At 41.5% G+C, this 19,542-nt stretch overlaps 2 protein-coding genes across 5 annotated transcripts in view; one reads left to right on the top strand and one right to left on the bottom strand.

The window, feature by feature from the left end:
* The first annotated feature begins 4,206 nt into the window (after nt 1-4,206).
* gja5b (gap junction protein, alpha 5b) lies at nt 4,207-12,159 on the top strand. The gene is made up of 2 exons (XM_079615718.1): nt 4,207-5,100; nt 10,007-12,159. The coding sequence occupies exon 2, from the start codon at nt 10,023-10,025 to the stop codon at nt 11,151-11,153; it is 1,131 nt and encodes a 376-aa protein (XP_079471844.1). The 5' UTR covers nt 4,207-5,100; nt 10,007-10,022; the 3' UTR covers nt 11,154-12,159.
* Nucleotides 12,160-13,646: 1,487 nt separating this feature from the next.
* The window catches only part of bcl9 (BCL9 transcription coactivator), a 111,805-nt gene continuing 105,909 nt past the window's right edge, over nt 13,647-19,542 (bottom strand). For all 4 annotated transcript variants that reach the window (XM_079616657.1, XM_079616658.1, XM_079616659.1 and 1 more), the window contains 3 exons: nt 17,214-19,494; nt 16,639-16,923; nt 13,647-16,539 (listed from right to left, as the gene is read on the bottom strand). In XM_079616657.1, coding sequence (XP_079472783.1) covers nt 15,422-16,539; nt 16,639-16,923; nt 17,214-19,494 — 3,684 coding nt within the window. In that variant the 3' untranslated portion in view covers nt 13,647-15,421. The remainder of the gene's footprint in view (nt 16,540-16,638; nt 16,924-17,213; nt 19,495-19,542) is intronic.

Below are 19,542 nucleotides of genomic sequence, written 5' to 3'. Positions count from 1 at the left end.
AGCACAACCATTGTGATGAATTCGAATTTCGATAAAGATTTTTGCTGAGTGTGTAAAGCTGCCATCTTTTCTCCATTGTTTCCAAAGGGTGAACAAGAAAATGAGCTTTGACACCAGAACACAAGAGGAGACTGAGACAGACACCAAGAGGTTGTTCTGCTTTTTTTGTCGATGTAGAAAAAAAGCCAGCAATATCACTTTGAACATTGCCAATGTTTTGTTTAGCTTTTGAGAATGTTTGCAGAGGCCTTTTGCGTAATAATCCGCTCGGCTATTAGGACAACAATAAAGGTCAATATGAGTGACAGAGGCATACAAGCAATAACTAAAGGAAAAGTTTGTCTTTTCATGCGCGATCATCAGGTGGATTAACGCTGTCTAGGTGGGTAAAATGTGAGGGGTCAGGGCAGGTCACCATCCTTACAATGGTCCATGCAATGATTTCCAAAGGTTGAAATACAATTGATATGACTTAAAGTGCCATTGTCTTCTTAAGTTTAATGAATACATGGTGTAATTAGAGCTGAGAAAAGCCACTGTTGACCTTTAGCTGTTTGAGCAATATATAGCATTGGCCCATATCAATTATACCCCTCACTGACCTTGTTTCAGACTTGGTTTAGGCACATGGACGATTCTCTTCACACGATCCTGTGACTGGGCTAAATGAAGAGAAAGGCATTTTATCTCTGCCCGTATGAGCAGGTCTGATGAGAGAGTGCCGTGGGTCACTGTGGTGTTGATGACAACTTCAAGTGTCACGGTCACACTTTCCCTTGAGTGATTCCCGCACTCAGAGCGGCTCTATTAGGGAATACAAGCAAATACATGCTTTGTATTATTAGTTGTGTTTATAAAGGCAAGCCTCGCTCATTCTATTGCTCATATTACGATTAGAGATTAAAACCTTTTCAATGCAATCAAACATGCAATGCACCCAATATACAAACAGTGAAAGAGGGAAATAAGCCATCATAAGCAAAGATGTTTTTGTCAGCTCTTTTGACTTGGCCATAGCAACGCCCTAGAAACTATTTAAACCACCCTGGCTGGGAACAACCAAGAACACCATATTAACTGCACAACAATGCTCTGGCAACCACCCACAATGCCATAGAATAATGACCTGGCAAGGACAAGCACACGAAGGCTATATTCTTAATAATACTTATTTTATTTATAAACTGATAACATGTGTAATTGATTAGAGATCACATTCCTGAAGACTGATATAAATACATTTCACTGTGAGTGTCAGAAACAGAAACAAAGAAACCAAACTCCAGACTGATGAAACTCAACAGTGGCCCAAAGCTAGTTTGGTCACATGGTGGGTCTCTTCAATGTGCCATTGCCAATACCATGTCTGAGGAAGCGTCATGTGCCTGCATCACTCATATAAAAGTGAAGGATTATAAAAGAGATATTTGTTGTCGAGCTGGTAGTGTGCCATCTTACTTTTTTAAAAGGTTGTGAGGGAGGCAATGAGAAGCATTGTAATGCCTTTGATTGATGAGTAAATCCCACATGTTCTATTAGAGACAGGGCCGTATTTATGCATCGGCATGACCAGATGATATAAACAATTACAATGAGGAGAAATATATATTTATTTTTAAATGATTATTATAATTACACTCTAATGGTAAAACACTTTAAGACATTTACTATATGAACTAACAACATTTAAAATATAGTTCAGAAAACTTGTATCTTGATTTTATTTTTTTCCATAAATCATTATTATTGGTCACCCTTTACGTCTGTCTGTGGGTTTTGCAAATATTTAACCAATGAAACGCATTAGTAAGATCTTGTGACTAAACCTCGTAGCTCCGTTGGATCCTCAAACTGTCGTCTGCTCACCGCTCAGATTCTGCTAACGCCCATTAAAACAGTAGGTAGCACAATTTGATAGTATTCTAAAATACTACCTCCGATTGTGTATACCAGCATCGTGCTTAGAGGCTTTATTAACATCCATACCTACCCCTACTCTTAAAAAAATGCAAATATTGTGTTGGTAGCACAATCTGATAGGTAGCATTACTAGTCACAACCGTCTCTGCTTGTTTCCACTGCAAGGGTAAATAAAGAACTTTGTTTGAATACGTACAGAGTTTTCTTTACTCAAGAAACAATGTATAAAGGCTAATGTTTTATGTATTTGAGGAGCAGAGAAGATACCATTTGTCGTCGAGTCACATCCAATACTGCCTTAAAGTCGGCATGAAATCAAAATTGACCCTATTTACTTTGTTAGCAGAAATTACTAGTCTTGTGGTGAACAATTAATCCGTGCAAGTTAATACACGGGAAAAAAATGTTTGCCGAAGTTATCTTTAATCAAAGTTTGAAAAGTTACTTCCGGGTCTGGAATGGTTCTTTTTCTGATGACATAGGCTTGACGGCTTGGGTTGGTTAATCGCTTAACCTCTCCCCTCAAACCGTTACTCTGCTATGCGCGAGAGATGGAGAGGAGGAGCGCTGGAGTAAAACCCTGCCCTCTGTTCAATATTCCCTTTCACTCGGAAATGCGTCACAACACTTGAGAAAAGTCGTTTGCAACTTCCGGTTCACGCAGACTTTAAAGGCATACTATGCAGTTTCCGTTTTTGTCAAACAGCGACCCCTACAGTCGCTGTGGAGTACTTGTATTTAACGTTACTGTCGTAAATACCACTTTGGGTTCCTCACGCGTTCAGTTTCTCGTTTTCTTTTCCTTGATTCTTCCGACCGCGTTTTCTTCGTCGACTCTGCCATGATTCACGTCTGAAATGCGTGCTAGTGTCTTCCAAAGAGGTTGCTTCATATGTTGTTGATCTTTGTAACGTCGTGCCGTAAAGCAAGTCGTGATTCTCGCAAGATTTGGTGGGGCGCCACCTCTCAAACCTGCATTGCTGGTTTTGCCAGCGTCATCCCCCCCCCTGCTTTGCTATCGGGATGATTCGCCCTACTACGAGTTTGTTTACCATCTAAATGACTTCGAAGCTGTTATATTAAAGGTACAAATCTTGCATAGTGTGCCTTTAAATCGTTAAGTGCGTAGCACTTAATCTTTTATAACATAAGATTTTGGACAAATGTCAGAAAAAAATTGAGCACCCACATAGCTACAGTAAACTATAACCTGTTAGTTGATGAAAGCGTAATGCAATGCGGCCCTTCTAATGACGGACAAAACACATGTCCGACATTCAGTGGTCAAAATCCTTGTAACTTCATTTGAGCTTGATTTTCGAGACCACAAGGCATTTAGAATAGCTTGGCAGGTATTGAAGTCACGTTGATACTTGATGGGTTTTCTTAATCTTGATTATACTGATGATAAACTGTTGATAAACAAAAATCCGCTTAATAATATGCTTCAAACAATCCCCATACAAAGTTGTTGTTTTCTTACTCGCTACCATTCATGCAAGACTGCATTAAATTGATCAAAGATGACAGTTAAGACATTTCTGTTTCAAAATGTTAGACATCAAATCAGCATATTAGAATGATTTCTGAAAGATCATGTGACACTGACGACTGGAGTAATGATGCTGAAAATTCAGCTTTGCATCACAGGAATAAATTACAGTTTAAAATATATTAAAATAGAAAAGGCTATCTTATGCTTGGTGAGCATAAGATAGCCTACTTCATTAAAAAAAAAAAAAAAAAAACTGCATTTTTTCAGAGACCACATGTATAAAATGTAAATAAATGCAAATTAATTTTCAATCAGAGATGCAGACGAAATCGCAGGGAATTTCTATGAACTGTGTGGTCGATTTTAAGAATTTTGAACCTAAAAAATGTGTTTCTATAAATTACTACTGTATAATGGATGAGTATAATCTTTCGAAAAGAGTGCATGATAGTTTACGATAAAACCGAGAAATAAAACTTCAAAAATATCTGCCTACTTGGTTTTGCACATATTAAAGTAAAGCTGAAAGCAACAAGTCGCATGAAACTTCTAGAGAGCTCCGAATAATTACCATGAGACCACAAGCCTGAGTCCAATCCCCATTGTTTCTCAATACAATCTCACTTTCCTTCCTGATGATGAGATATTCCTCCAACTAAAATAGAGTGGCAGCGAAGCATTGTGAGAGGAGAGGGGAAGGAGGAGTAGAAGGAGGTGGAGAAGGAAAGGGAGGGAAAGGAGGTGGTACGGCTCTGTTGGTATTTCTTAACGTGCCCTTTGAGTATGAGGGCACTTCCAGATGGTTCATGATGGTGGTCGGCCTGCTAGCAGCTGTTTCTGGTTATCAGCACGTCTGGAATCTGTCGTCCCCCTGGAAATGACACCGAGAGGACAAGGACTCATCTAAAGGAAGACTGAATTGATTTGTTTGTTTAACACTAGATGTCTCAGAAGGTTTCTTTCCTGGGCGGAAACAACAGAGTTGACCATCTATAAAGACATTCATCTTTCCTTTCTCAAACCTAGCAGAGATTCTGAACAACTGCAGCGGTTCATCCATCAATTCAAGCTTTATCGTTGAAGGGGACAGATTTCTTTTTGTCAAGCGGGGTAATAAAGAGTCCATTTTCTCCATCAGCCCGTGGATTACACTGACAACAAGTGAACGAGAAGCGATCTGTCTGCAAACGGCCTTCTGTCCACAACTCGACCCTGTCAGGAAGACACGACAGGGAAAAGAAGAGGAATAGTTCAATCACCCGTATCACGCTGAGGTGTCAACGTACCTGCTTCCGCTCTTCAACATCCACCCCAATAAGAAAGCATCAACAGTCTGACTCTGATCCAGATTGTTCAGTGAGGATCTTTGATCTGAGACACTCGACCCCAGGCGTTAATCACAGAGAACATACGAACAGAACCATATATCAAAGTGAAGCTTCTGCTGAAGCTCGGAGGTCTCTGAGGCTCAGTGACTGTCAGACCGCCAAGTGGTTCTGGCAACTAATCCCACATCCTAAAGGCAGAAGAGACAGCAAGGGTTCTCGGGTAAAGAGACAGAGCGAACTAGAATCTGTCAAGCGTTATTACTAAACAGCCACGTCTTTACCCATCAGTCTACAGAGAGACAAACACACACCCGTCTGATCTTTAACAGACACCTGTCGGATCTACAGCTGTTAAAGGTATGAAAACAGTTATAGATTCTCACACATTTATTCGCTTTCAGTTAGCTGTTTGGTAAGAGCATTACGTTAACAACGCAAGGTTGTGGGTTCGATCCCAGGGAATTGCACACACCTATGTATAAATGTATAGGATAATGCATTGTAAGTCGCTTTGGATAAAAGCGTCTGCTAAATGTAAATGAGTAATGAGAAATGCCTTAACCAAATGCTCTTGCTATAGCTGTCAGTTTAAGCAGATGCACTACAGCTGAAAAAGCTTGGCCTGCTTTATGAAACACTGCAGGTGAAGCCTTTAATGCAGAAGCTTTTATAGATTCACTGTAAAAAATAATCTTGTAAAAAAACTGTAAATTACTGGCAGCTGGGATTGCCAGCATTATACAGTAAAAATACGGTGTGTTACTGTTTTTAAATTAACAGCTAAATGCCGTTTTGTCACCTACAGCTATACTGTTAAATTACAGTTTTATACTGTAGCTGACAAAACGGTATTTAGCTGTTCTTTTAAAAACAGTAACACACCATATATTTACTGTATGATGCTGGCAAGCTGCCAGTAGTTCACCGTTTTTTTACAGTGTTGTATCGCTGACCTTTCATGCACAGTAAACCTGTAGTAATATCACTCACAAATCTTTCTCTTTAAGTCTCGAGTCCCAGAAGGTATTTTTTTTACATTTGTGTATGTATATATATATATATATATATATAATATAACGCACACACCTTCCTGGATTTAATTAGAGTTTAAGGAGTTGAGTTTTGAATATGAAATTCAATAGGTGCTTGACTGATCTAATTTAACCTTACAGACTTTGGCTGCAGATCAATATTAGGTCTCTCTAATAAATTAACATGCTGGGAACTAATAGGAAAAGCCTGATGAATGAAGGGTCCTGATGGTTCCCAGGAGAGCATCTTTGAATACACAGACACACACAGTGGGAGCCTTGAACACACTCGTGAGGGAGGATCCGATGGCAGAACTCAATCTCTAAAGCTTAGCCTCGCTGCTCCTTTTGCTGTTCTTAGTTTCCAGATGTCATCCAGTTATTTCAGTCACGCTGTCAGCTGCATTAAATGGCGGATCACACACACACCCATTCTTCTGGAAGCACTCCTGCAGCTCATCTTCTGCTAGATTTTCTGGACTGTAAACCAGACACTGTCCATCTGTTCAAGGGTAGAAGAGCAGACAGAGAAGACAATCATGCAAAAGAATCAGTGAAAGATGAATATCAACTAATAATACTCATCCTCTGTGCTGATCGGGAAACTTCAGGATATCACTTACAGTAGCATAGCTTAGCAGAATACAAACACAAAACTATTACAATAAAAAAAAAATTAATACAAATAAACAAATTAATAAAAAAAAATAAAAAAAGGTAACTATAAAAAAATGGTAACACTTTACAATAAGGTTCATTAGTTAACTACATTAGTTAACATGAACTAATAATGCACTCATACAGCATTTATTAATCTTTATTAATAATACATTATTAAAATCTTGTTAACATAGTTAATGCACTGTGAACTAACATGAACAAACAATGAACAGCTGTATTTTTATTATTAACATTAAAAAAGATTAACAAATACAGTAACAAATGTATTGCTCATGATTAACTAATGTTAACTAATGAACATTATTGTAAAGTGTTACCAAATTAATAAATAAATAGATAAATAAAAACAAATAAAACATACAAACAAAGGAATGCACGAATAAATAAATAAATACATACATACAATCATACATACAGAATGTCATGTTAGATTTCTCACTGAAACTAAAAGAGAAAGAAGAAAGGCCATTGGTTTCTTGTGTGAGATTAATCTTTTTCTCTGTCACTCAAACAAGCAGGATAAAGTACAGCCAGCCTGACATGATCACAAAATAAACACCTTCAGACTGATACAAGACCCGTCCTTATCACCATGGCTGGATTATGATTTGCAATAATGGCTGGGCTGTTGAATTCACTTCATTAAAACTAGAAGCTCAATTTTTTACTGTATTTTATACATTTAGAGTCTCCATTTGCTTTGCTATTGAGGTTGAATTCCACACATGTAGCTCGCAGGCTTTCTTTATTGTGCCGTCAGTGCGGACTCAAACAGAGACCGGAAGAGCATGGTTCTCTTCTTGATGGCTGTTTAGCAGCTCCTATCTCCAGATGCCCCTGCCGCAAAAACACACACACAAAAAAAACTCCCACATTGTTCTCCTTTCCTCGGGTAAACAAGTGGAGAAGGGAGTAGGTCTCGCCACCTTCCTCCTGAAAGTTTCGCTGACACAGAAATAGCGCTGAGAAATGTTCACATACAGTAGACTGTCGATGTACAGTTTGCTGACCCATGGCCTACTTTTTGAAACACATAAAAACATCCCTGCAACAAAACCCACAGGTAAACGTCTGGTTTGCATAAGCTTCAATTAGGTTGAAATGGACATCATTTACTTTACTTAAACACATTAAGATAACTTGGCAAAAATAAATACAGCTAAGATTATTGAAGATTGTGTTATAGCACCTTCCCAGTGTTAATAAAGAGACATTGAACGGTCACATTACATAATCACATCATATCATACATCACATATCATATAATGCCACGCAGTTAGCTAATAATGTATTAATTCTGCCTTAAATTAATACATTGTTAGCTAACTGCGTGATTTTATGAACATTTCTGAAATAAATAGACAGTCACCTCTAATAGCAGATCAATTGTAATGCAGACACATGCATTTTCTGTAAAGCTGCTTATGTATAATGATATATGTAAAATAAAATAAATATAACTTCTATATTATATGATTATTCTAACAAAATGAAAAATTAAATAAATAAAATATAACATATTATATTAAAACTAATAAAAAATAAATATAACTAACATTATATAAACATTTGAATACACACACAGTCTTTTAAGTGTGCCGTTAACCTCTTTGCCCCAGTGACTTGAACCCAGTCAGTTTCCTTTCAAGTGCCTTGTAAGAGGGAAATGATATTGTTTAAGATTGTTTCCTTAAAGGGGAGGAGAGCGAGACACACTTATATAGAGACTCCACCACATTCAGTCTGTCTTTAATGCCGTGGTTCCCACATCTGATGCCAAACTGCCCTTCCTGGTATTTGTTAACATTATAATACATACAGCAAACAGGGAATAATCACAAATTCTGAATATACAACAATAAAAACGGATATGTACAGTCAGTTGGTCATTATTGAGAGAGAGAAACAGACATGTCAAGAGATCAGGTCTTCTATCACCCTAAAGGGGGTTATTTTGGGATAATGACCAGAGGAATACATTTTTTCACTTATTAATAAATAAATAAAAACATCTAAAATTATTATTATCTTTCTTATCTTAAGGCCATTATAAAAAAATAGATTTGACCTCTCAATGCCACAAATGAAAAATCATGTATTCCAGAATAAATAATAAATGTAAACCAGTCTGATTATACACACACATATAAATCCTGCAAGTCCATTGTGTGTGTGGTTCGCATAAGAGAAGCCAGCTGATAAAGACTGAAAACATCCCTCCTTGCTGACATATTTACTTAAAATAATGTGAATCTGAATAAGGTCTATTTACACAGAGTGTTATACTTTTCTATGCTTCCCACAGACAAACAGCTCCTTAAACACACACAGTCTTACCCAAGTTCTCATGTTAAAGTGATGAGAGTATTTTGGGCTCCCTCTTTCCATAACCCCTGGAGGACTGAGACTCTGACGCCAAAATTCATATATATAAGATATGTCAAAAGATTAATCACATCCAAAATAAAAGTTTGTGTTTACATAATATATGTGTGTGTACTGTGTAGAATTATTATGTATAAATACACACACATTCATGTATATATTTAAGGAATAATTGCATTTATATACTGTACATACATTTATATAATTTATATTATATAAATATTTTATATATAAATATAACCAATTTTTCTTAGATATATACATGATTGTGTGTTTTTATATATATAAATAAATATACACAGTACACACACATATTTATACACATATATATATATATATATATATGAGAGAGAGAGAGAGAGAGAGAGAGAGAGAGAGAGAGAGAGAGAGAGAGAGAGAGAGAGAGAGAGAGAGAGAGAGAGAGAGAGAGAGAGAGAGAGAGAGAGGGAGAGAGAGAGAGATAGAGAGATAGAGAGATATAGAGATAGAGAGAGAAATAAGGAACATTGTTACACTGAATAATTGGTTATTGGTATAAAAGGAAAAAGCTACACAATACACATGATGTTGGTCCAGCAACACCCTGCCCTAAAGGACAAATTGAACTTTTCCCATGACATTTAACTTTGATAAGCTTTAGCAGCTGAGTTGGGACTTAACCCTACTATTTTGAAATATTGTGCTAAAATGCAGCACAATGTCGTTTAGTACTGTTTAAACACATTTATTGGATTTTAATATGCCAAAATAATTTCCCTAATGGGTAATGTTACTATGGGCAAAAATATACATATGGCTTGAGAATGATAACAGGAAACATTCCAACCCAGAAAAACAAATTTCCACTAAACATCGGCGTCTTCGCTTATTTTTAGCTTAAAATATTTTGCCTCCTTTTCCCAGACTCCCAGCACTGGAGTGTGTGGGAAAAGTTTGTATCGAAGAACACAAACACACCCTAAATATACAGTCTCTGCATGTTTGACATCTTTGTCCTTGTCTTAGAATAGCATGAGAAGGCACTAGGCAGTGGCTGACATGATAACACTATGGCTGAATTCGAAATGGCCTACAAGTATTATTTTTCCCATATCCTAATTTGACAGAAATAGTATGAGTATTATGCTATTCCGCTCCCTTCATTTCACACTACCTCTTTTTCTCAGGCTCTTCTGACTAGTCATGGCTGACTGGAGTCTGCTGGGGAACTTTCTAGAAGAAGTCCAGGAACATTCGACCTCGGTGGGAAAGGTGTGGCTCACCATTCTCTTCATCTTCCGGATCCTGGTCCTGGGAACTGCTGCCGAGTCCTCGTGGGGCGACGAGCAGGAAGACTTCACCTGCGACACGGAGCAGCCCGGCTGTGAGAACGTTTGTTACGACCGAGCATTTCCCATCGCGCATATACGCTACTGGGTGCTCCAGATAGTGTTCGTGTCCACACCGTCTCTCATCTACATGGGACATGCGATGCACAGCGTCCGCAGCGAGGAGAAGAAGCGGAAAGAGCAGGAAGATGGAGAACAGAGAGACGGAGATGGAGAGAAGTACCCAGAAAAAGACAAGGACTGTGGGAAGGAGGATGAAGGTGGAGGTGGGAAGGTGCGATTGAAGGGTGCTTTGCTGCAAACTTACGTACTTAGTATCCTCATCCGCTTCGTAATGGAGGTGGTCTTCATCACAGTCCAGTATCTGATCTACGGAGTCTTCCTCAACGCGCTCTACGTGTGTAAGGCCCCTCCGTGTCCACACGCGGTCAACTGCTACATCTCAAGACCTACGGAGAAGAACGTGTTCATCGTGTTCATGCTGGCGGTGGCCGCCGTGTCTCTGTTTCTCAGTGTCGTGGAACTGTATCATTTGGCGTGGAAGCAGTGCAAGAGGTGGTTACATGATTATAAGACCTCCAAACAACGACCGATCACGCCGTCCACCGTGGCTGCGGTCTCACCAAACCCGTCCACGCCAAACCGAGCCTGCACTCCACCTCCCGACTTCAACCAGTGCCTGACATCGCCACCGTCTTCCCCTACAATACAGACACACGCACACTCGCTTATACATCCAACATGTCCGCCGTTTCACGACCGACTCGTGCACCAACAGAACTCGGCAAACATGGTTACCGAACGCCACCGGGGTCAAGATTACCTAGGGGTCAACTACTTGAGCTTCTCACAAGCACCTACAGAGACGCCCAACTCATGCGCCTCGCCTTCATTTCTAAGCTGCGAATTTGATGAGGACAAGCGAAGGTTTAGTAAGAGCAGCGGGACCAGCAGCCGCATGAGGCCGGACGACCTTGCAGTATAGCGCCGACCAATCGCATCTAGAAAAGAGTCGTCTACTCTACTGGGACTAGTCATAAACATGCTAGGATTTTGCACTTGCAATAACTTGTCTACGTTATTGGTGTCGAAAGGACTTGAGACAGAAAATCAGTTCACATGTTTGCACAAATGCATAATGAGAGTGGAGTGATGCATATAAAGAGAATCATTAAACTTTTGAAAAGTCAAGATGAAATCCAAATGGAATTCTTTATACATGCTCTCACTACGAACAATGCGACTTTCGTTGACTTATGCATTGGAAATTTTGTCTCTGCCTACTTTTTCCTCTCTGAATTTGACGACTACACCACAATTTCACTTTTGAAGTTAATAATGCACTAGAACAGCAGGAATGCACTATTGAGAGGTTTTCACTGACTTTTTTTCTTCCCTTACAGGCAAATGAGATGTCATATAAGTGATTTCTTGATGTTTGTGATATACTTGATTATGTATTTGCTGATCTGAGCAACATGTAAACATTCTGGACTGCTGATGAGAGGAGGAGCGTGACACATCTTGGTCAAAAGCAGTTCTTAAATGGAAAATAGATGTAGAACTAACTGCCTGACACAGACATTGTGCATTTTTTTAACACTCGTTGTGACTGCGCAAACCCTTTTGATTGTGTTACTCTTGTGACATGTAATAGTACCGCAAAAAGGAAACATTACTGTGAATATATGAGAGACTGTCATAAGAGGCCAGCTCTGCAGAAACTATTCCATCTAATTCGACAAAATCCAATAACTCCAACAGCGAAAGAGTGATTTAAATTGTGAAAATCGGGGCGAAGAGATCTTCAACTAAACCCAATTGTACATATTATGCCTGAAAATATGAAAGAAAAAATTATGTAAAACAACGTTTTCATTCTAACTTTTTTTGTTCGCATTTGTTATCCTATAGGCTACTGTACAATAAAGTAAAGATAAATGTTGCAAAATCTAAAATTGCCAGCATACAATAAATTTGGTTTAACAAGCATGGGTTATTTCTTTTTTTTAAATAAAGTTTTGAAATAAAAACCATCAGAACAGTACATCAATATAGTAAAAAAAAAAAAAAAAAAAAACTGGCATAGACCTTATTCAGAGCAGCGCCATGACAGGTATTAAAGCGAGGCTGTGTGAGGGATAGACTTTCCGTGTTTTCAACAGCATCCACTGTAAACCGCTCCAAGGTAACTTATAATTTTGCACAGCTTATGCTGTCTGCAGTTTTTTTTTGTCTACTGAAATGTCTTGGGGACACATTTTTGCAGTGTTTCGTCAGCAGAGCCACCCAAAAACACATTAAATAACAGTACAAATCACTGAAAAGTGAGTCTATCCCTCACAGCCTCACTTTCATTCCTGTTAAAAATGGCGCTGCTATGAATAAGGTCTATAATGTCAAACTACATCCAACAAATCATGCCATCGCTACCGCAAGATGGCGCAATAACTCTACACTACAATACCATGCTAGTCAGTCAGTGGTGTTGAGCAAGACTCGCCCTCATCATAGAGCTTTGTGGTAAGCTAATAGGTCATGTGCTGACGTCCTGACACTGAAGTGCTTTACATTTTTGTGCTCATAGATAAATAGGGACCAAACAAGTGAGCTAGTCTACTTGCAGCAGCTGTTAATCTCAGCTAAAATTATCCCTGCAGTGGAAAGCACTCTTCACCATCAGCCTGTGCTGTGTGAGGAACATGCATTGGCTCATAGCATCACAGCAAACATGCGTTTTGAAATAATTTGGGAAAGAACAACTGACTGGTCCGCTTCCAGCTCAGATTCAAGCCATGGTCAAGCAAAGTATGAATTCCCTGAATATTCAACTAAAGAATTTACCTAAAAGATTACAATTGAAACTAAAAGGCTAAATATTTTCATTTACAACATGGAAAATATCTGAATTAATTCAACAGAGATAAATGTAAATTTTAAGCAAGTTTTATAACTTTTCTTCAGGGTTCACTGCATCTGCTCACCCAGTATTGGTAAACGTACCAATTTTTCTCCAATATACAGGACACACACACGCAGCGCAATGGGCAGCCATTTACTGCAGCACCCGGGGATCGATTGGGGGTTAGGTGCCTTCCTCAAGGGCAGCTCAGTCATGCGTTTTGAGGGTGGAAGAGAGCACTGTTCATTCACTTCCCCAGCTACATTTTCCTGCTGTTTTTGAGAATCAAACCAGCAACCTTAGGGTTACAAGTTTGACTCCAACCATTAGGCCACGACTGCCCTGTATCCATAAGCTGGCCATATAAAATCTGTAAATGTTGGTGACTTTTAACATTTAACATTGTAAAATAAAATTTTTTTTAATTAAGTGTAGTTTGCGAGGCTACCATATTAAAACCATTGCTTCGAATTACAGATTTTTCAATACAATCTCAGAAATTGTAAAAAAAATCAGCTGGAAACCTGCTGTACATTAGTAATCACAAATTCATTATTTACCTGATGGTTTTATCCAAAACAACTTGAAGTATGATTATTACATGTTAAATGCATTACTGAATGAATTTACATTACAACTTAAAACATTTTAGTACCAGACTAGATCATAAACACTTGCTACACCACTTATAAAATGGGTTAAATGTTACATCCTCGCTCAATCCTAAAGGAAACATGATTAAATACAAACCATAACAGATCACAAAAATCATGTCTTGTTGGTTTTGTGCAACTGGTAGTTACATTTTAATAACCTACACTCCCACTAGGGGGCAGAGGAAGACCATAAAGAGCCATGAGATATACACAAAGGCATTGAGACTCTTTATACCAAACAATATATTTTATTTGTCGTCCAACACCACAGCCCAGTCTTAGGAAGTGGTTCAGTACCAAATTCAATGGAGTTACACATGACGAGCATCAACACAGGAGGGGCAGGGACAAGAGGACAACCTATTTGCTTTTTTTCTGTTTTTGTTTTAATAATCATTTGTTTTCTACAAAAAAAAAGAAAAGAAAAAGACCACCTTCCAGTAGCTCCGATGTTGTCAGCGCTGCACTGTATAGCTGTACACAGCCAAGCAATTAAAAAAAAAAATCTTTTCAATGTATTCCGCAGTGGTGGCAAACAGCGACAGTCCTTGTCGAAACAGACACGGATATGCAGACAGTAGCCTGAGCGTCACTGCAGAACTGAGTGCTGGTTTACGGGGTTCAAAAACACCCCTCCAGAGTCACCCTCACCTGTACCCAGACCAGCTTACAGAAGTTTCTAAAACAGGAACGGGAAACCACACTGCATAAATCTGATTACTGCTCCTACTTACGGTCAAAGTGTTTTTCTCTACAATTAAAAAAAAAGGAGAAAAGAAAACACTTTATTCTTTACAGTTAATTCTTGCTTGTGCTTTTTTTAATAATACTATGATCTGTATGAGGTCTTAGTTTGGTTTTATCATACACTGGAGTAGCAAAGAAAATTAAATTTAAAATATTCTGTACGCACCACAGTACACAGTATTTTGTGGTGCTGTTGTGTCACCTACTGTCCACAAACAACCACCTCAATCCCCCCTTTACAAATGAAGATGGGAAAAAAAAAACTATAGAAATCACTGGTAGAATCCCTTTAACAACACAAGTACAGTACACACATATAAAGAGCATTTCCTGTTTGGAGGGAAGTGATGCGATGAGATGTAAACATATAGCCAAGACGGTGCACCTTGTGACAAAATGTTCCTTGACTTTTCCATTTTCATGTCTGTTCTTTCAGTTCTTGGACTTTTTTTTTTTTTTCAACAATCTTTCTTTGTTTCCACCCATGTATAAAAGTACAATGAAGCCCCTAAACGTTCATACTTGGTTTGCTGTAGACTTGTATGTGGCATCATGCCACGATGTCAAGCAAATATCCTTGACACGAGTCAGTCTTGTAAATTCCATATACATTCCCAAGTTAGAGAAAAAGTACCTTCCAAATGGTGCCGGACCTGAGCCCAACTTAGAGGAAAGCACAATTAGCTTCTCACACTTCCACCTGTTAAATGACTTTACCATTGGAGAAGATTCCCTGTGAACACATCCATGTGTTTGTGATGGATACCCATCGCTGTGTAAGCTATAAACCTTGTTCTAACCAGGTGTCAGGGTGTGTATGTGCACAAAAAATGTCCTGGTTTCCATACATATCTGCTTAAGAACACAGTTTCTTTTTGTATTTCATTACGAAGGTTGCCATTTCACAGGTTACACAGTTTCTCGATTGTTAATAACTGTAATGGAGGCTCAAAACATTAAATTCCCAGGGTTCCCTGGTCCAGGGTTAAATCCCATGCCCATATCTGCTGCCATTCCTCGAGGCCTCATCTGAGAGGGCATCATCATAGTCTGCTGAGGACCGCCCATCCCTTGTAGTGACATCATCATGTTAGGAGAGCCTACAGGGCCAGGGTGGTTGTACATCGGCCTTTCCTTTCCCTGCATCATTCCAGGGCCTCCCATCATTCCTGGCTGCTGGCCAGGAGACAACATCCTGTGCTGAGGCCCCATCATACCCTGACCCATGAAACCTGGGGGTCTCATAGGGTTATGGCCTGGATTACCCATGGGCATGTCCTGTGGTCCCATATGTCCAGGGCCAGGAGGACCACCCATTCCCTGCATGGGAAGGCCCATCCTTGGGTTGCCCTCACCCATCATCCCCTGCATTTGGGGAAAGCCAGGTGGGCCAGACGGGTGTGGTGGCTTCCCACCAGGGGCATCCCCACCACGAGGGAAGTAGGATAGAGTCTGGCTGGGCTTCTCTGAAGGGATAATTCGAGAGAGGTCAAACTCAGGGATACCTGACGCACCTGGTCGCATGACCTCGTGTAGATCCGAATCGTTGAAGACACCTGGCATGTTATTAAACTCCTGGCCTCCTGGATTATTAGGTTTACACATAACTGGCTCACCACCAGGTCCATGAGGCATATTGCCCATCCTGCTCAGTGGGCCCCCTTCTCCTTGAAAACCCATCCCATGAGGAAAGCCACCCTGGTGCCCAGGACCATTGTGAGGGAAGGGGATCTGTTGTGGAGGTGATTGTCCAGGGGGGAAGCCCTGTCCTCGGTGAGGAAGACCCATACGTCCCTGTGACATCATCTGGTTGTTGACCATGCCAGGATCTTGTGAGACTGGGTTCATCATAATACCATGAGGCATCATGCCTGGACCCATAGGCCCAGAGTGAGGAGGCATATTAGGGCCCATGGGATTGGGCGAGGGCATCTGGTTTGGCATGCCATGGGAAAGTGGCTGGGAGCCCATAGTGTTCATCCCCATTGGGCTAAGGGAAGCCATGGGGCCAGAAGAGTTAGGTGTCATCATTCGAGGATGACCTGGGTGATGGTTCACACCCATACCTATAAAGAGAACAAAAAGATTATGATTTAGTGGAAAAGCCCTCCAGGAAATGACACCAATAATACTACCGCGTTTTCATTAACCTCTATGGACATTACCGGGCATGCTGTTGTTCATAGATGGCAGGTTTGGCGATCGAGCAGGCGGCGAGTCATCATCAGAGCTGGCCACGGTTTTGATTGCATCATGGTAGAGAGGTGTAGAACTGGGCATGGCAAACTTGGACATGCGGGACATCATGATGGAAAGAGGATTTTGGGATAGCGTTGGCTCTGGGGGCATGGTGTATGGGCTGCTGGATGGAAGACTTCCTTGCACATTCATACCACCTGGTTGACTGGAGGAACTACTAGATGGAGGAGCTGAGGGAGGAGGATTACCACCTGAGAACAGGAGAAGAGGGCAGAAGAGGTTAAGAGGAGAGAAAAGGAATGATGAAGAGCTTTTAGCAATGACCTTTTATTTGTCATCTCTTAGCTGCTACAAAAACATTACTAAAAACAGTCCTGCTGTAACCGTATTATTAGCAGGAATAATTGGGACCACATGAAAACAGAAAGAGCCTTTCAAAGTTCCTGCATCCACATAAAAATGGCGTATGAACATATACTATAAAGTAAACTTATACAATATTCATAATGGTCAATAAAGGAGGCAGGAATTTTAATTTTACCTTGCTCTACACCACCCATCATATTTGGTGACGTCATGCTAAGGGGAGGTTTGTTGTTCTGAGGGATTCCTGGGCTTTGCATGGGTGGCTTGGGTGATGACGTCCAGCCGGGGGAGGGGGCAGGGAGCGAGGGTGACTTCATATGGACGGGTGATGCCCCTGCTGAGCCCATCATAGGAGGAGATTTAATGGCTGCCGCTGCTGCTACTGCTGCAGCTGAAGGCCCACTAAGCATACCAGCCAGCTGGGACGGTGTCTGTGGAGACTTGAGGTTACCTGATGGTGAGCCCAGCATTGGAGACTGGACCTGCCGCAGTGTTGGTGACTTCAGCGGGTTGACATTGGGCGAGTTAGCGGGGCCAGACTGGACATTCAGGTCTGAGGGCTTGCGACTCATATTCCTCTGGCCGGGCGGAAGCCCTGAGTTGGGAGCCTGGTTTGGAAGTAAAGGAGGCATATGACTAAGACGTCCATTTCCACCCACATTACCTCTTTGGTCAGGTAGAAAGGGTGGCTCGCCTCTGGGACCTCTGGGATTTCCAGGGCCTTGGGGACCCATGAACTGTCGGTTGGGTCCCATGTTGAGGTCTCCTGGATGGGGCTGGTCAGGGAAAGGAGGCCCCTGCATCATTCTCTGTGAAGGAATTACATTCTCAGGCATTGGACCTCCACCTTGCCTCATCTTCATAATTTCCTCTGGACTAAGATTCATTGGAGGATCTCTCATCTTAGGGGGCATCATCTGAGGGCCAGGGCCCATGTTAACATTGAGGTTACCAGGCCCCATGCCAAATTCACCCATGTCTCGACCAAGACCTTTCACAAACTCCATTCTTGAGGAGGGGCTCATTGGACCATCAACTGGCATTCTGGGAAACATCATGCCACCTCCATTTCCAGGCTCCATGGGTCTTTGATTACCCATCATTCGATTCATCTCTATCATCATGCCAGGTGTAAGACCCATGCCTTGCTTATCACCCATACCTTGATGGAACATAGCTTCCTGTACAGACTGAGGATTGGGGAATCTTTCCACCCTTCCACCCGGACCTCCAAACATGCCTTGGCCAGGAGGGAATCCCCTCCCATCACCCATTTTGGGCATATCATCAGGCCAGTTCATTCCAGGTCTGGGCATAGCATTGGGCCCTCCATCCATATCAGGGTTCATCATACCTGGGAAACCAGGCATCCTCTGCATGTGTGGATGCATCCCTCTTGGGCCCATGTTCATCTGTTCAGGGAATGGTTCAGGGCCACCAGGGCCCCACACCTCTCCAGGATTCATCTGGTAGGGTGGTGGTGGGCCTCGCATCATTCCTCTAGGTCCACCCTGATGGAGCATCATGTCTCCCATTGGTCTGTGCTGCATTTGTTCCTGCTTGCGCTTCTTCTCCTCATAGAACTCTTGCTGCAGTTTTAGCCAAGCTATCTGCTCTGGAGTCATATGATCTCCATGCTCTCCACCAGGACCTGGATGCGAGTTCATAGGTCCTGGACCTGGAGGCGGGGGTCCAAGATCATCTGGAGAAAAGGGCATGTCCCTAGGACCAGGTGGACCAAAGGGAGGCCCATCAGGACGTGGGCCTCCTGGACCCCCTGGCTTCCCAAGGCTTTGTGACTGAGCCATCATGGCTTGGAGAGGCCCTTGTTCTGGTTTCTTGGGCCCTCCTTCCATCATTGCAGAATTGGGTGGAGGTCCAACCATGTTTCCTTGGCCCATCGAAGCCATGTCCTTGTCATCTGGGAAGAGCATTCGCTGTATATCACGTAAAGTCTGTAAGGAACGTTCCCGGTGTTCAAGTTGCTCTTGGGAAAGCCCCTCAGAGTTGTCCCCCATACTAGACATGATTTCATGGGCCAGCTGCTGGTGGTGTTGCGCTGTGAGCTTAGCATCTGCCCCTTTAGGTAAATCTAAGGATGGGAAGCTCTGTTGAGGGCCAGCATTGGGAGGCTGGTTGGAGGCCTGGCTACCAGGTGTCCCTGCAGAGTTGCTACCATCATGGGATCCAGCACCATCCTGTGGGCTACTGCTGGGGAGGCTCTTAGAGTCCATACCAGCTGAAGGTGCATTGTCTGGAGGGAGGCTAGTTGGTTTTGCCCCCTGGGTTGGCTGCTGAGGTTGGATGGGTTGCGCTTGAGGTTGTTGCTGCTGGCCTGACTGCGCTACTTTAGAGGCTGCTTGGTGGTTCTGATCACTGGAGAGAGATGAGGGCTGTTGCTGGGACGGAACTCCCTGTTGTTTAGAGTCACTTCTGAGGGACCCAATCTGATTGTTCTAAAACAGACACATGAAAAAAAAACAATTTACAATGTGCCTGTGAAA

The sequence above is a fragment of the Phoxinus phoxinus genome (assembly GCF_949152265.1).
Source record: "Phoxinus phoxinus genome assembly, chromosome: 6".
Classification (NCBI taxonomy): Eukaryota; Metazoa; Chordata; class Actinopteri; order Cypriniformes; family Leuciscidae; genus Phoxinus; species Phoxinus phoxinus.
Note: the sequence above shows the minus strand (reverse complement) of the source record. Positions and strands in the feature narration are given on the sequence as shown.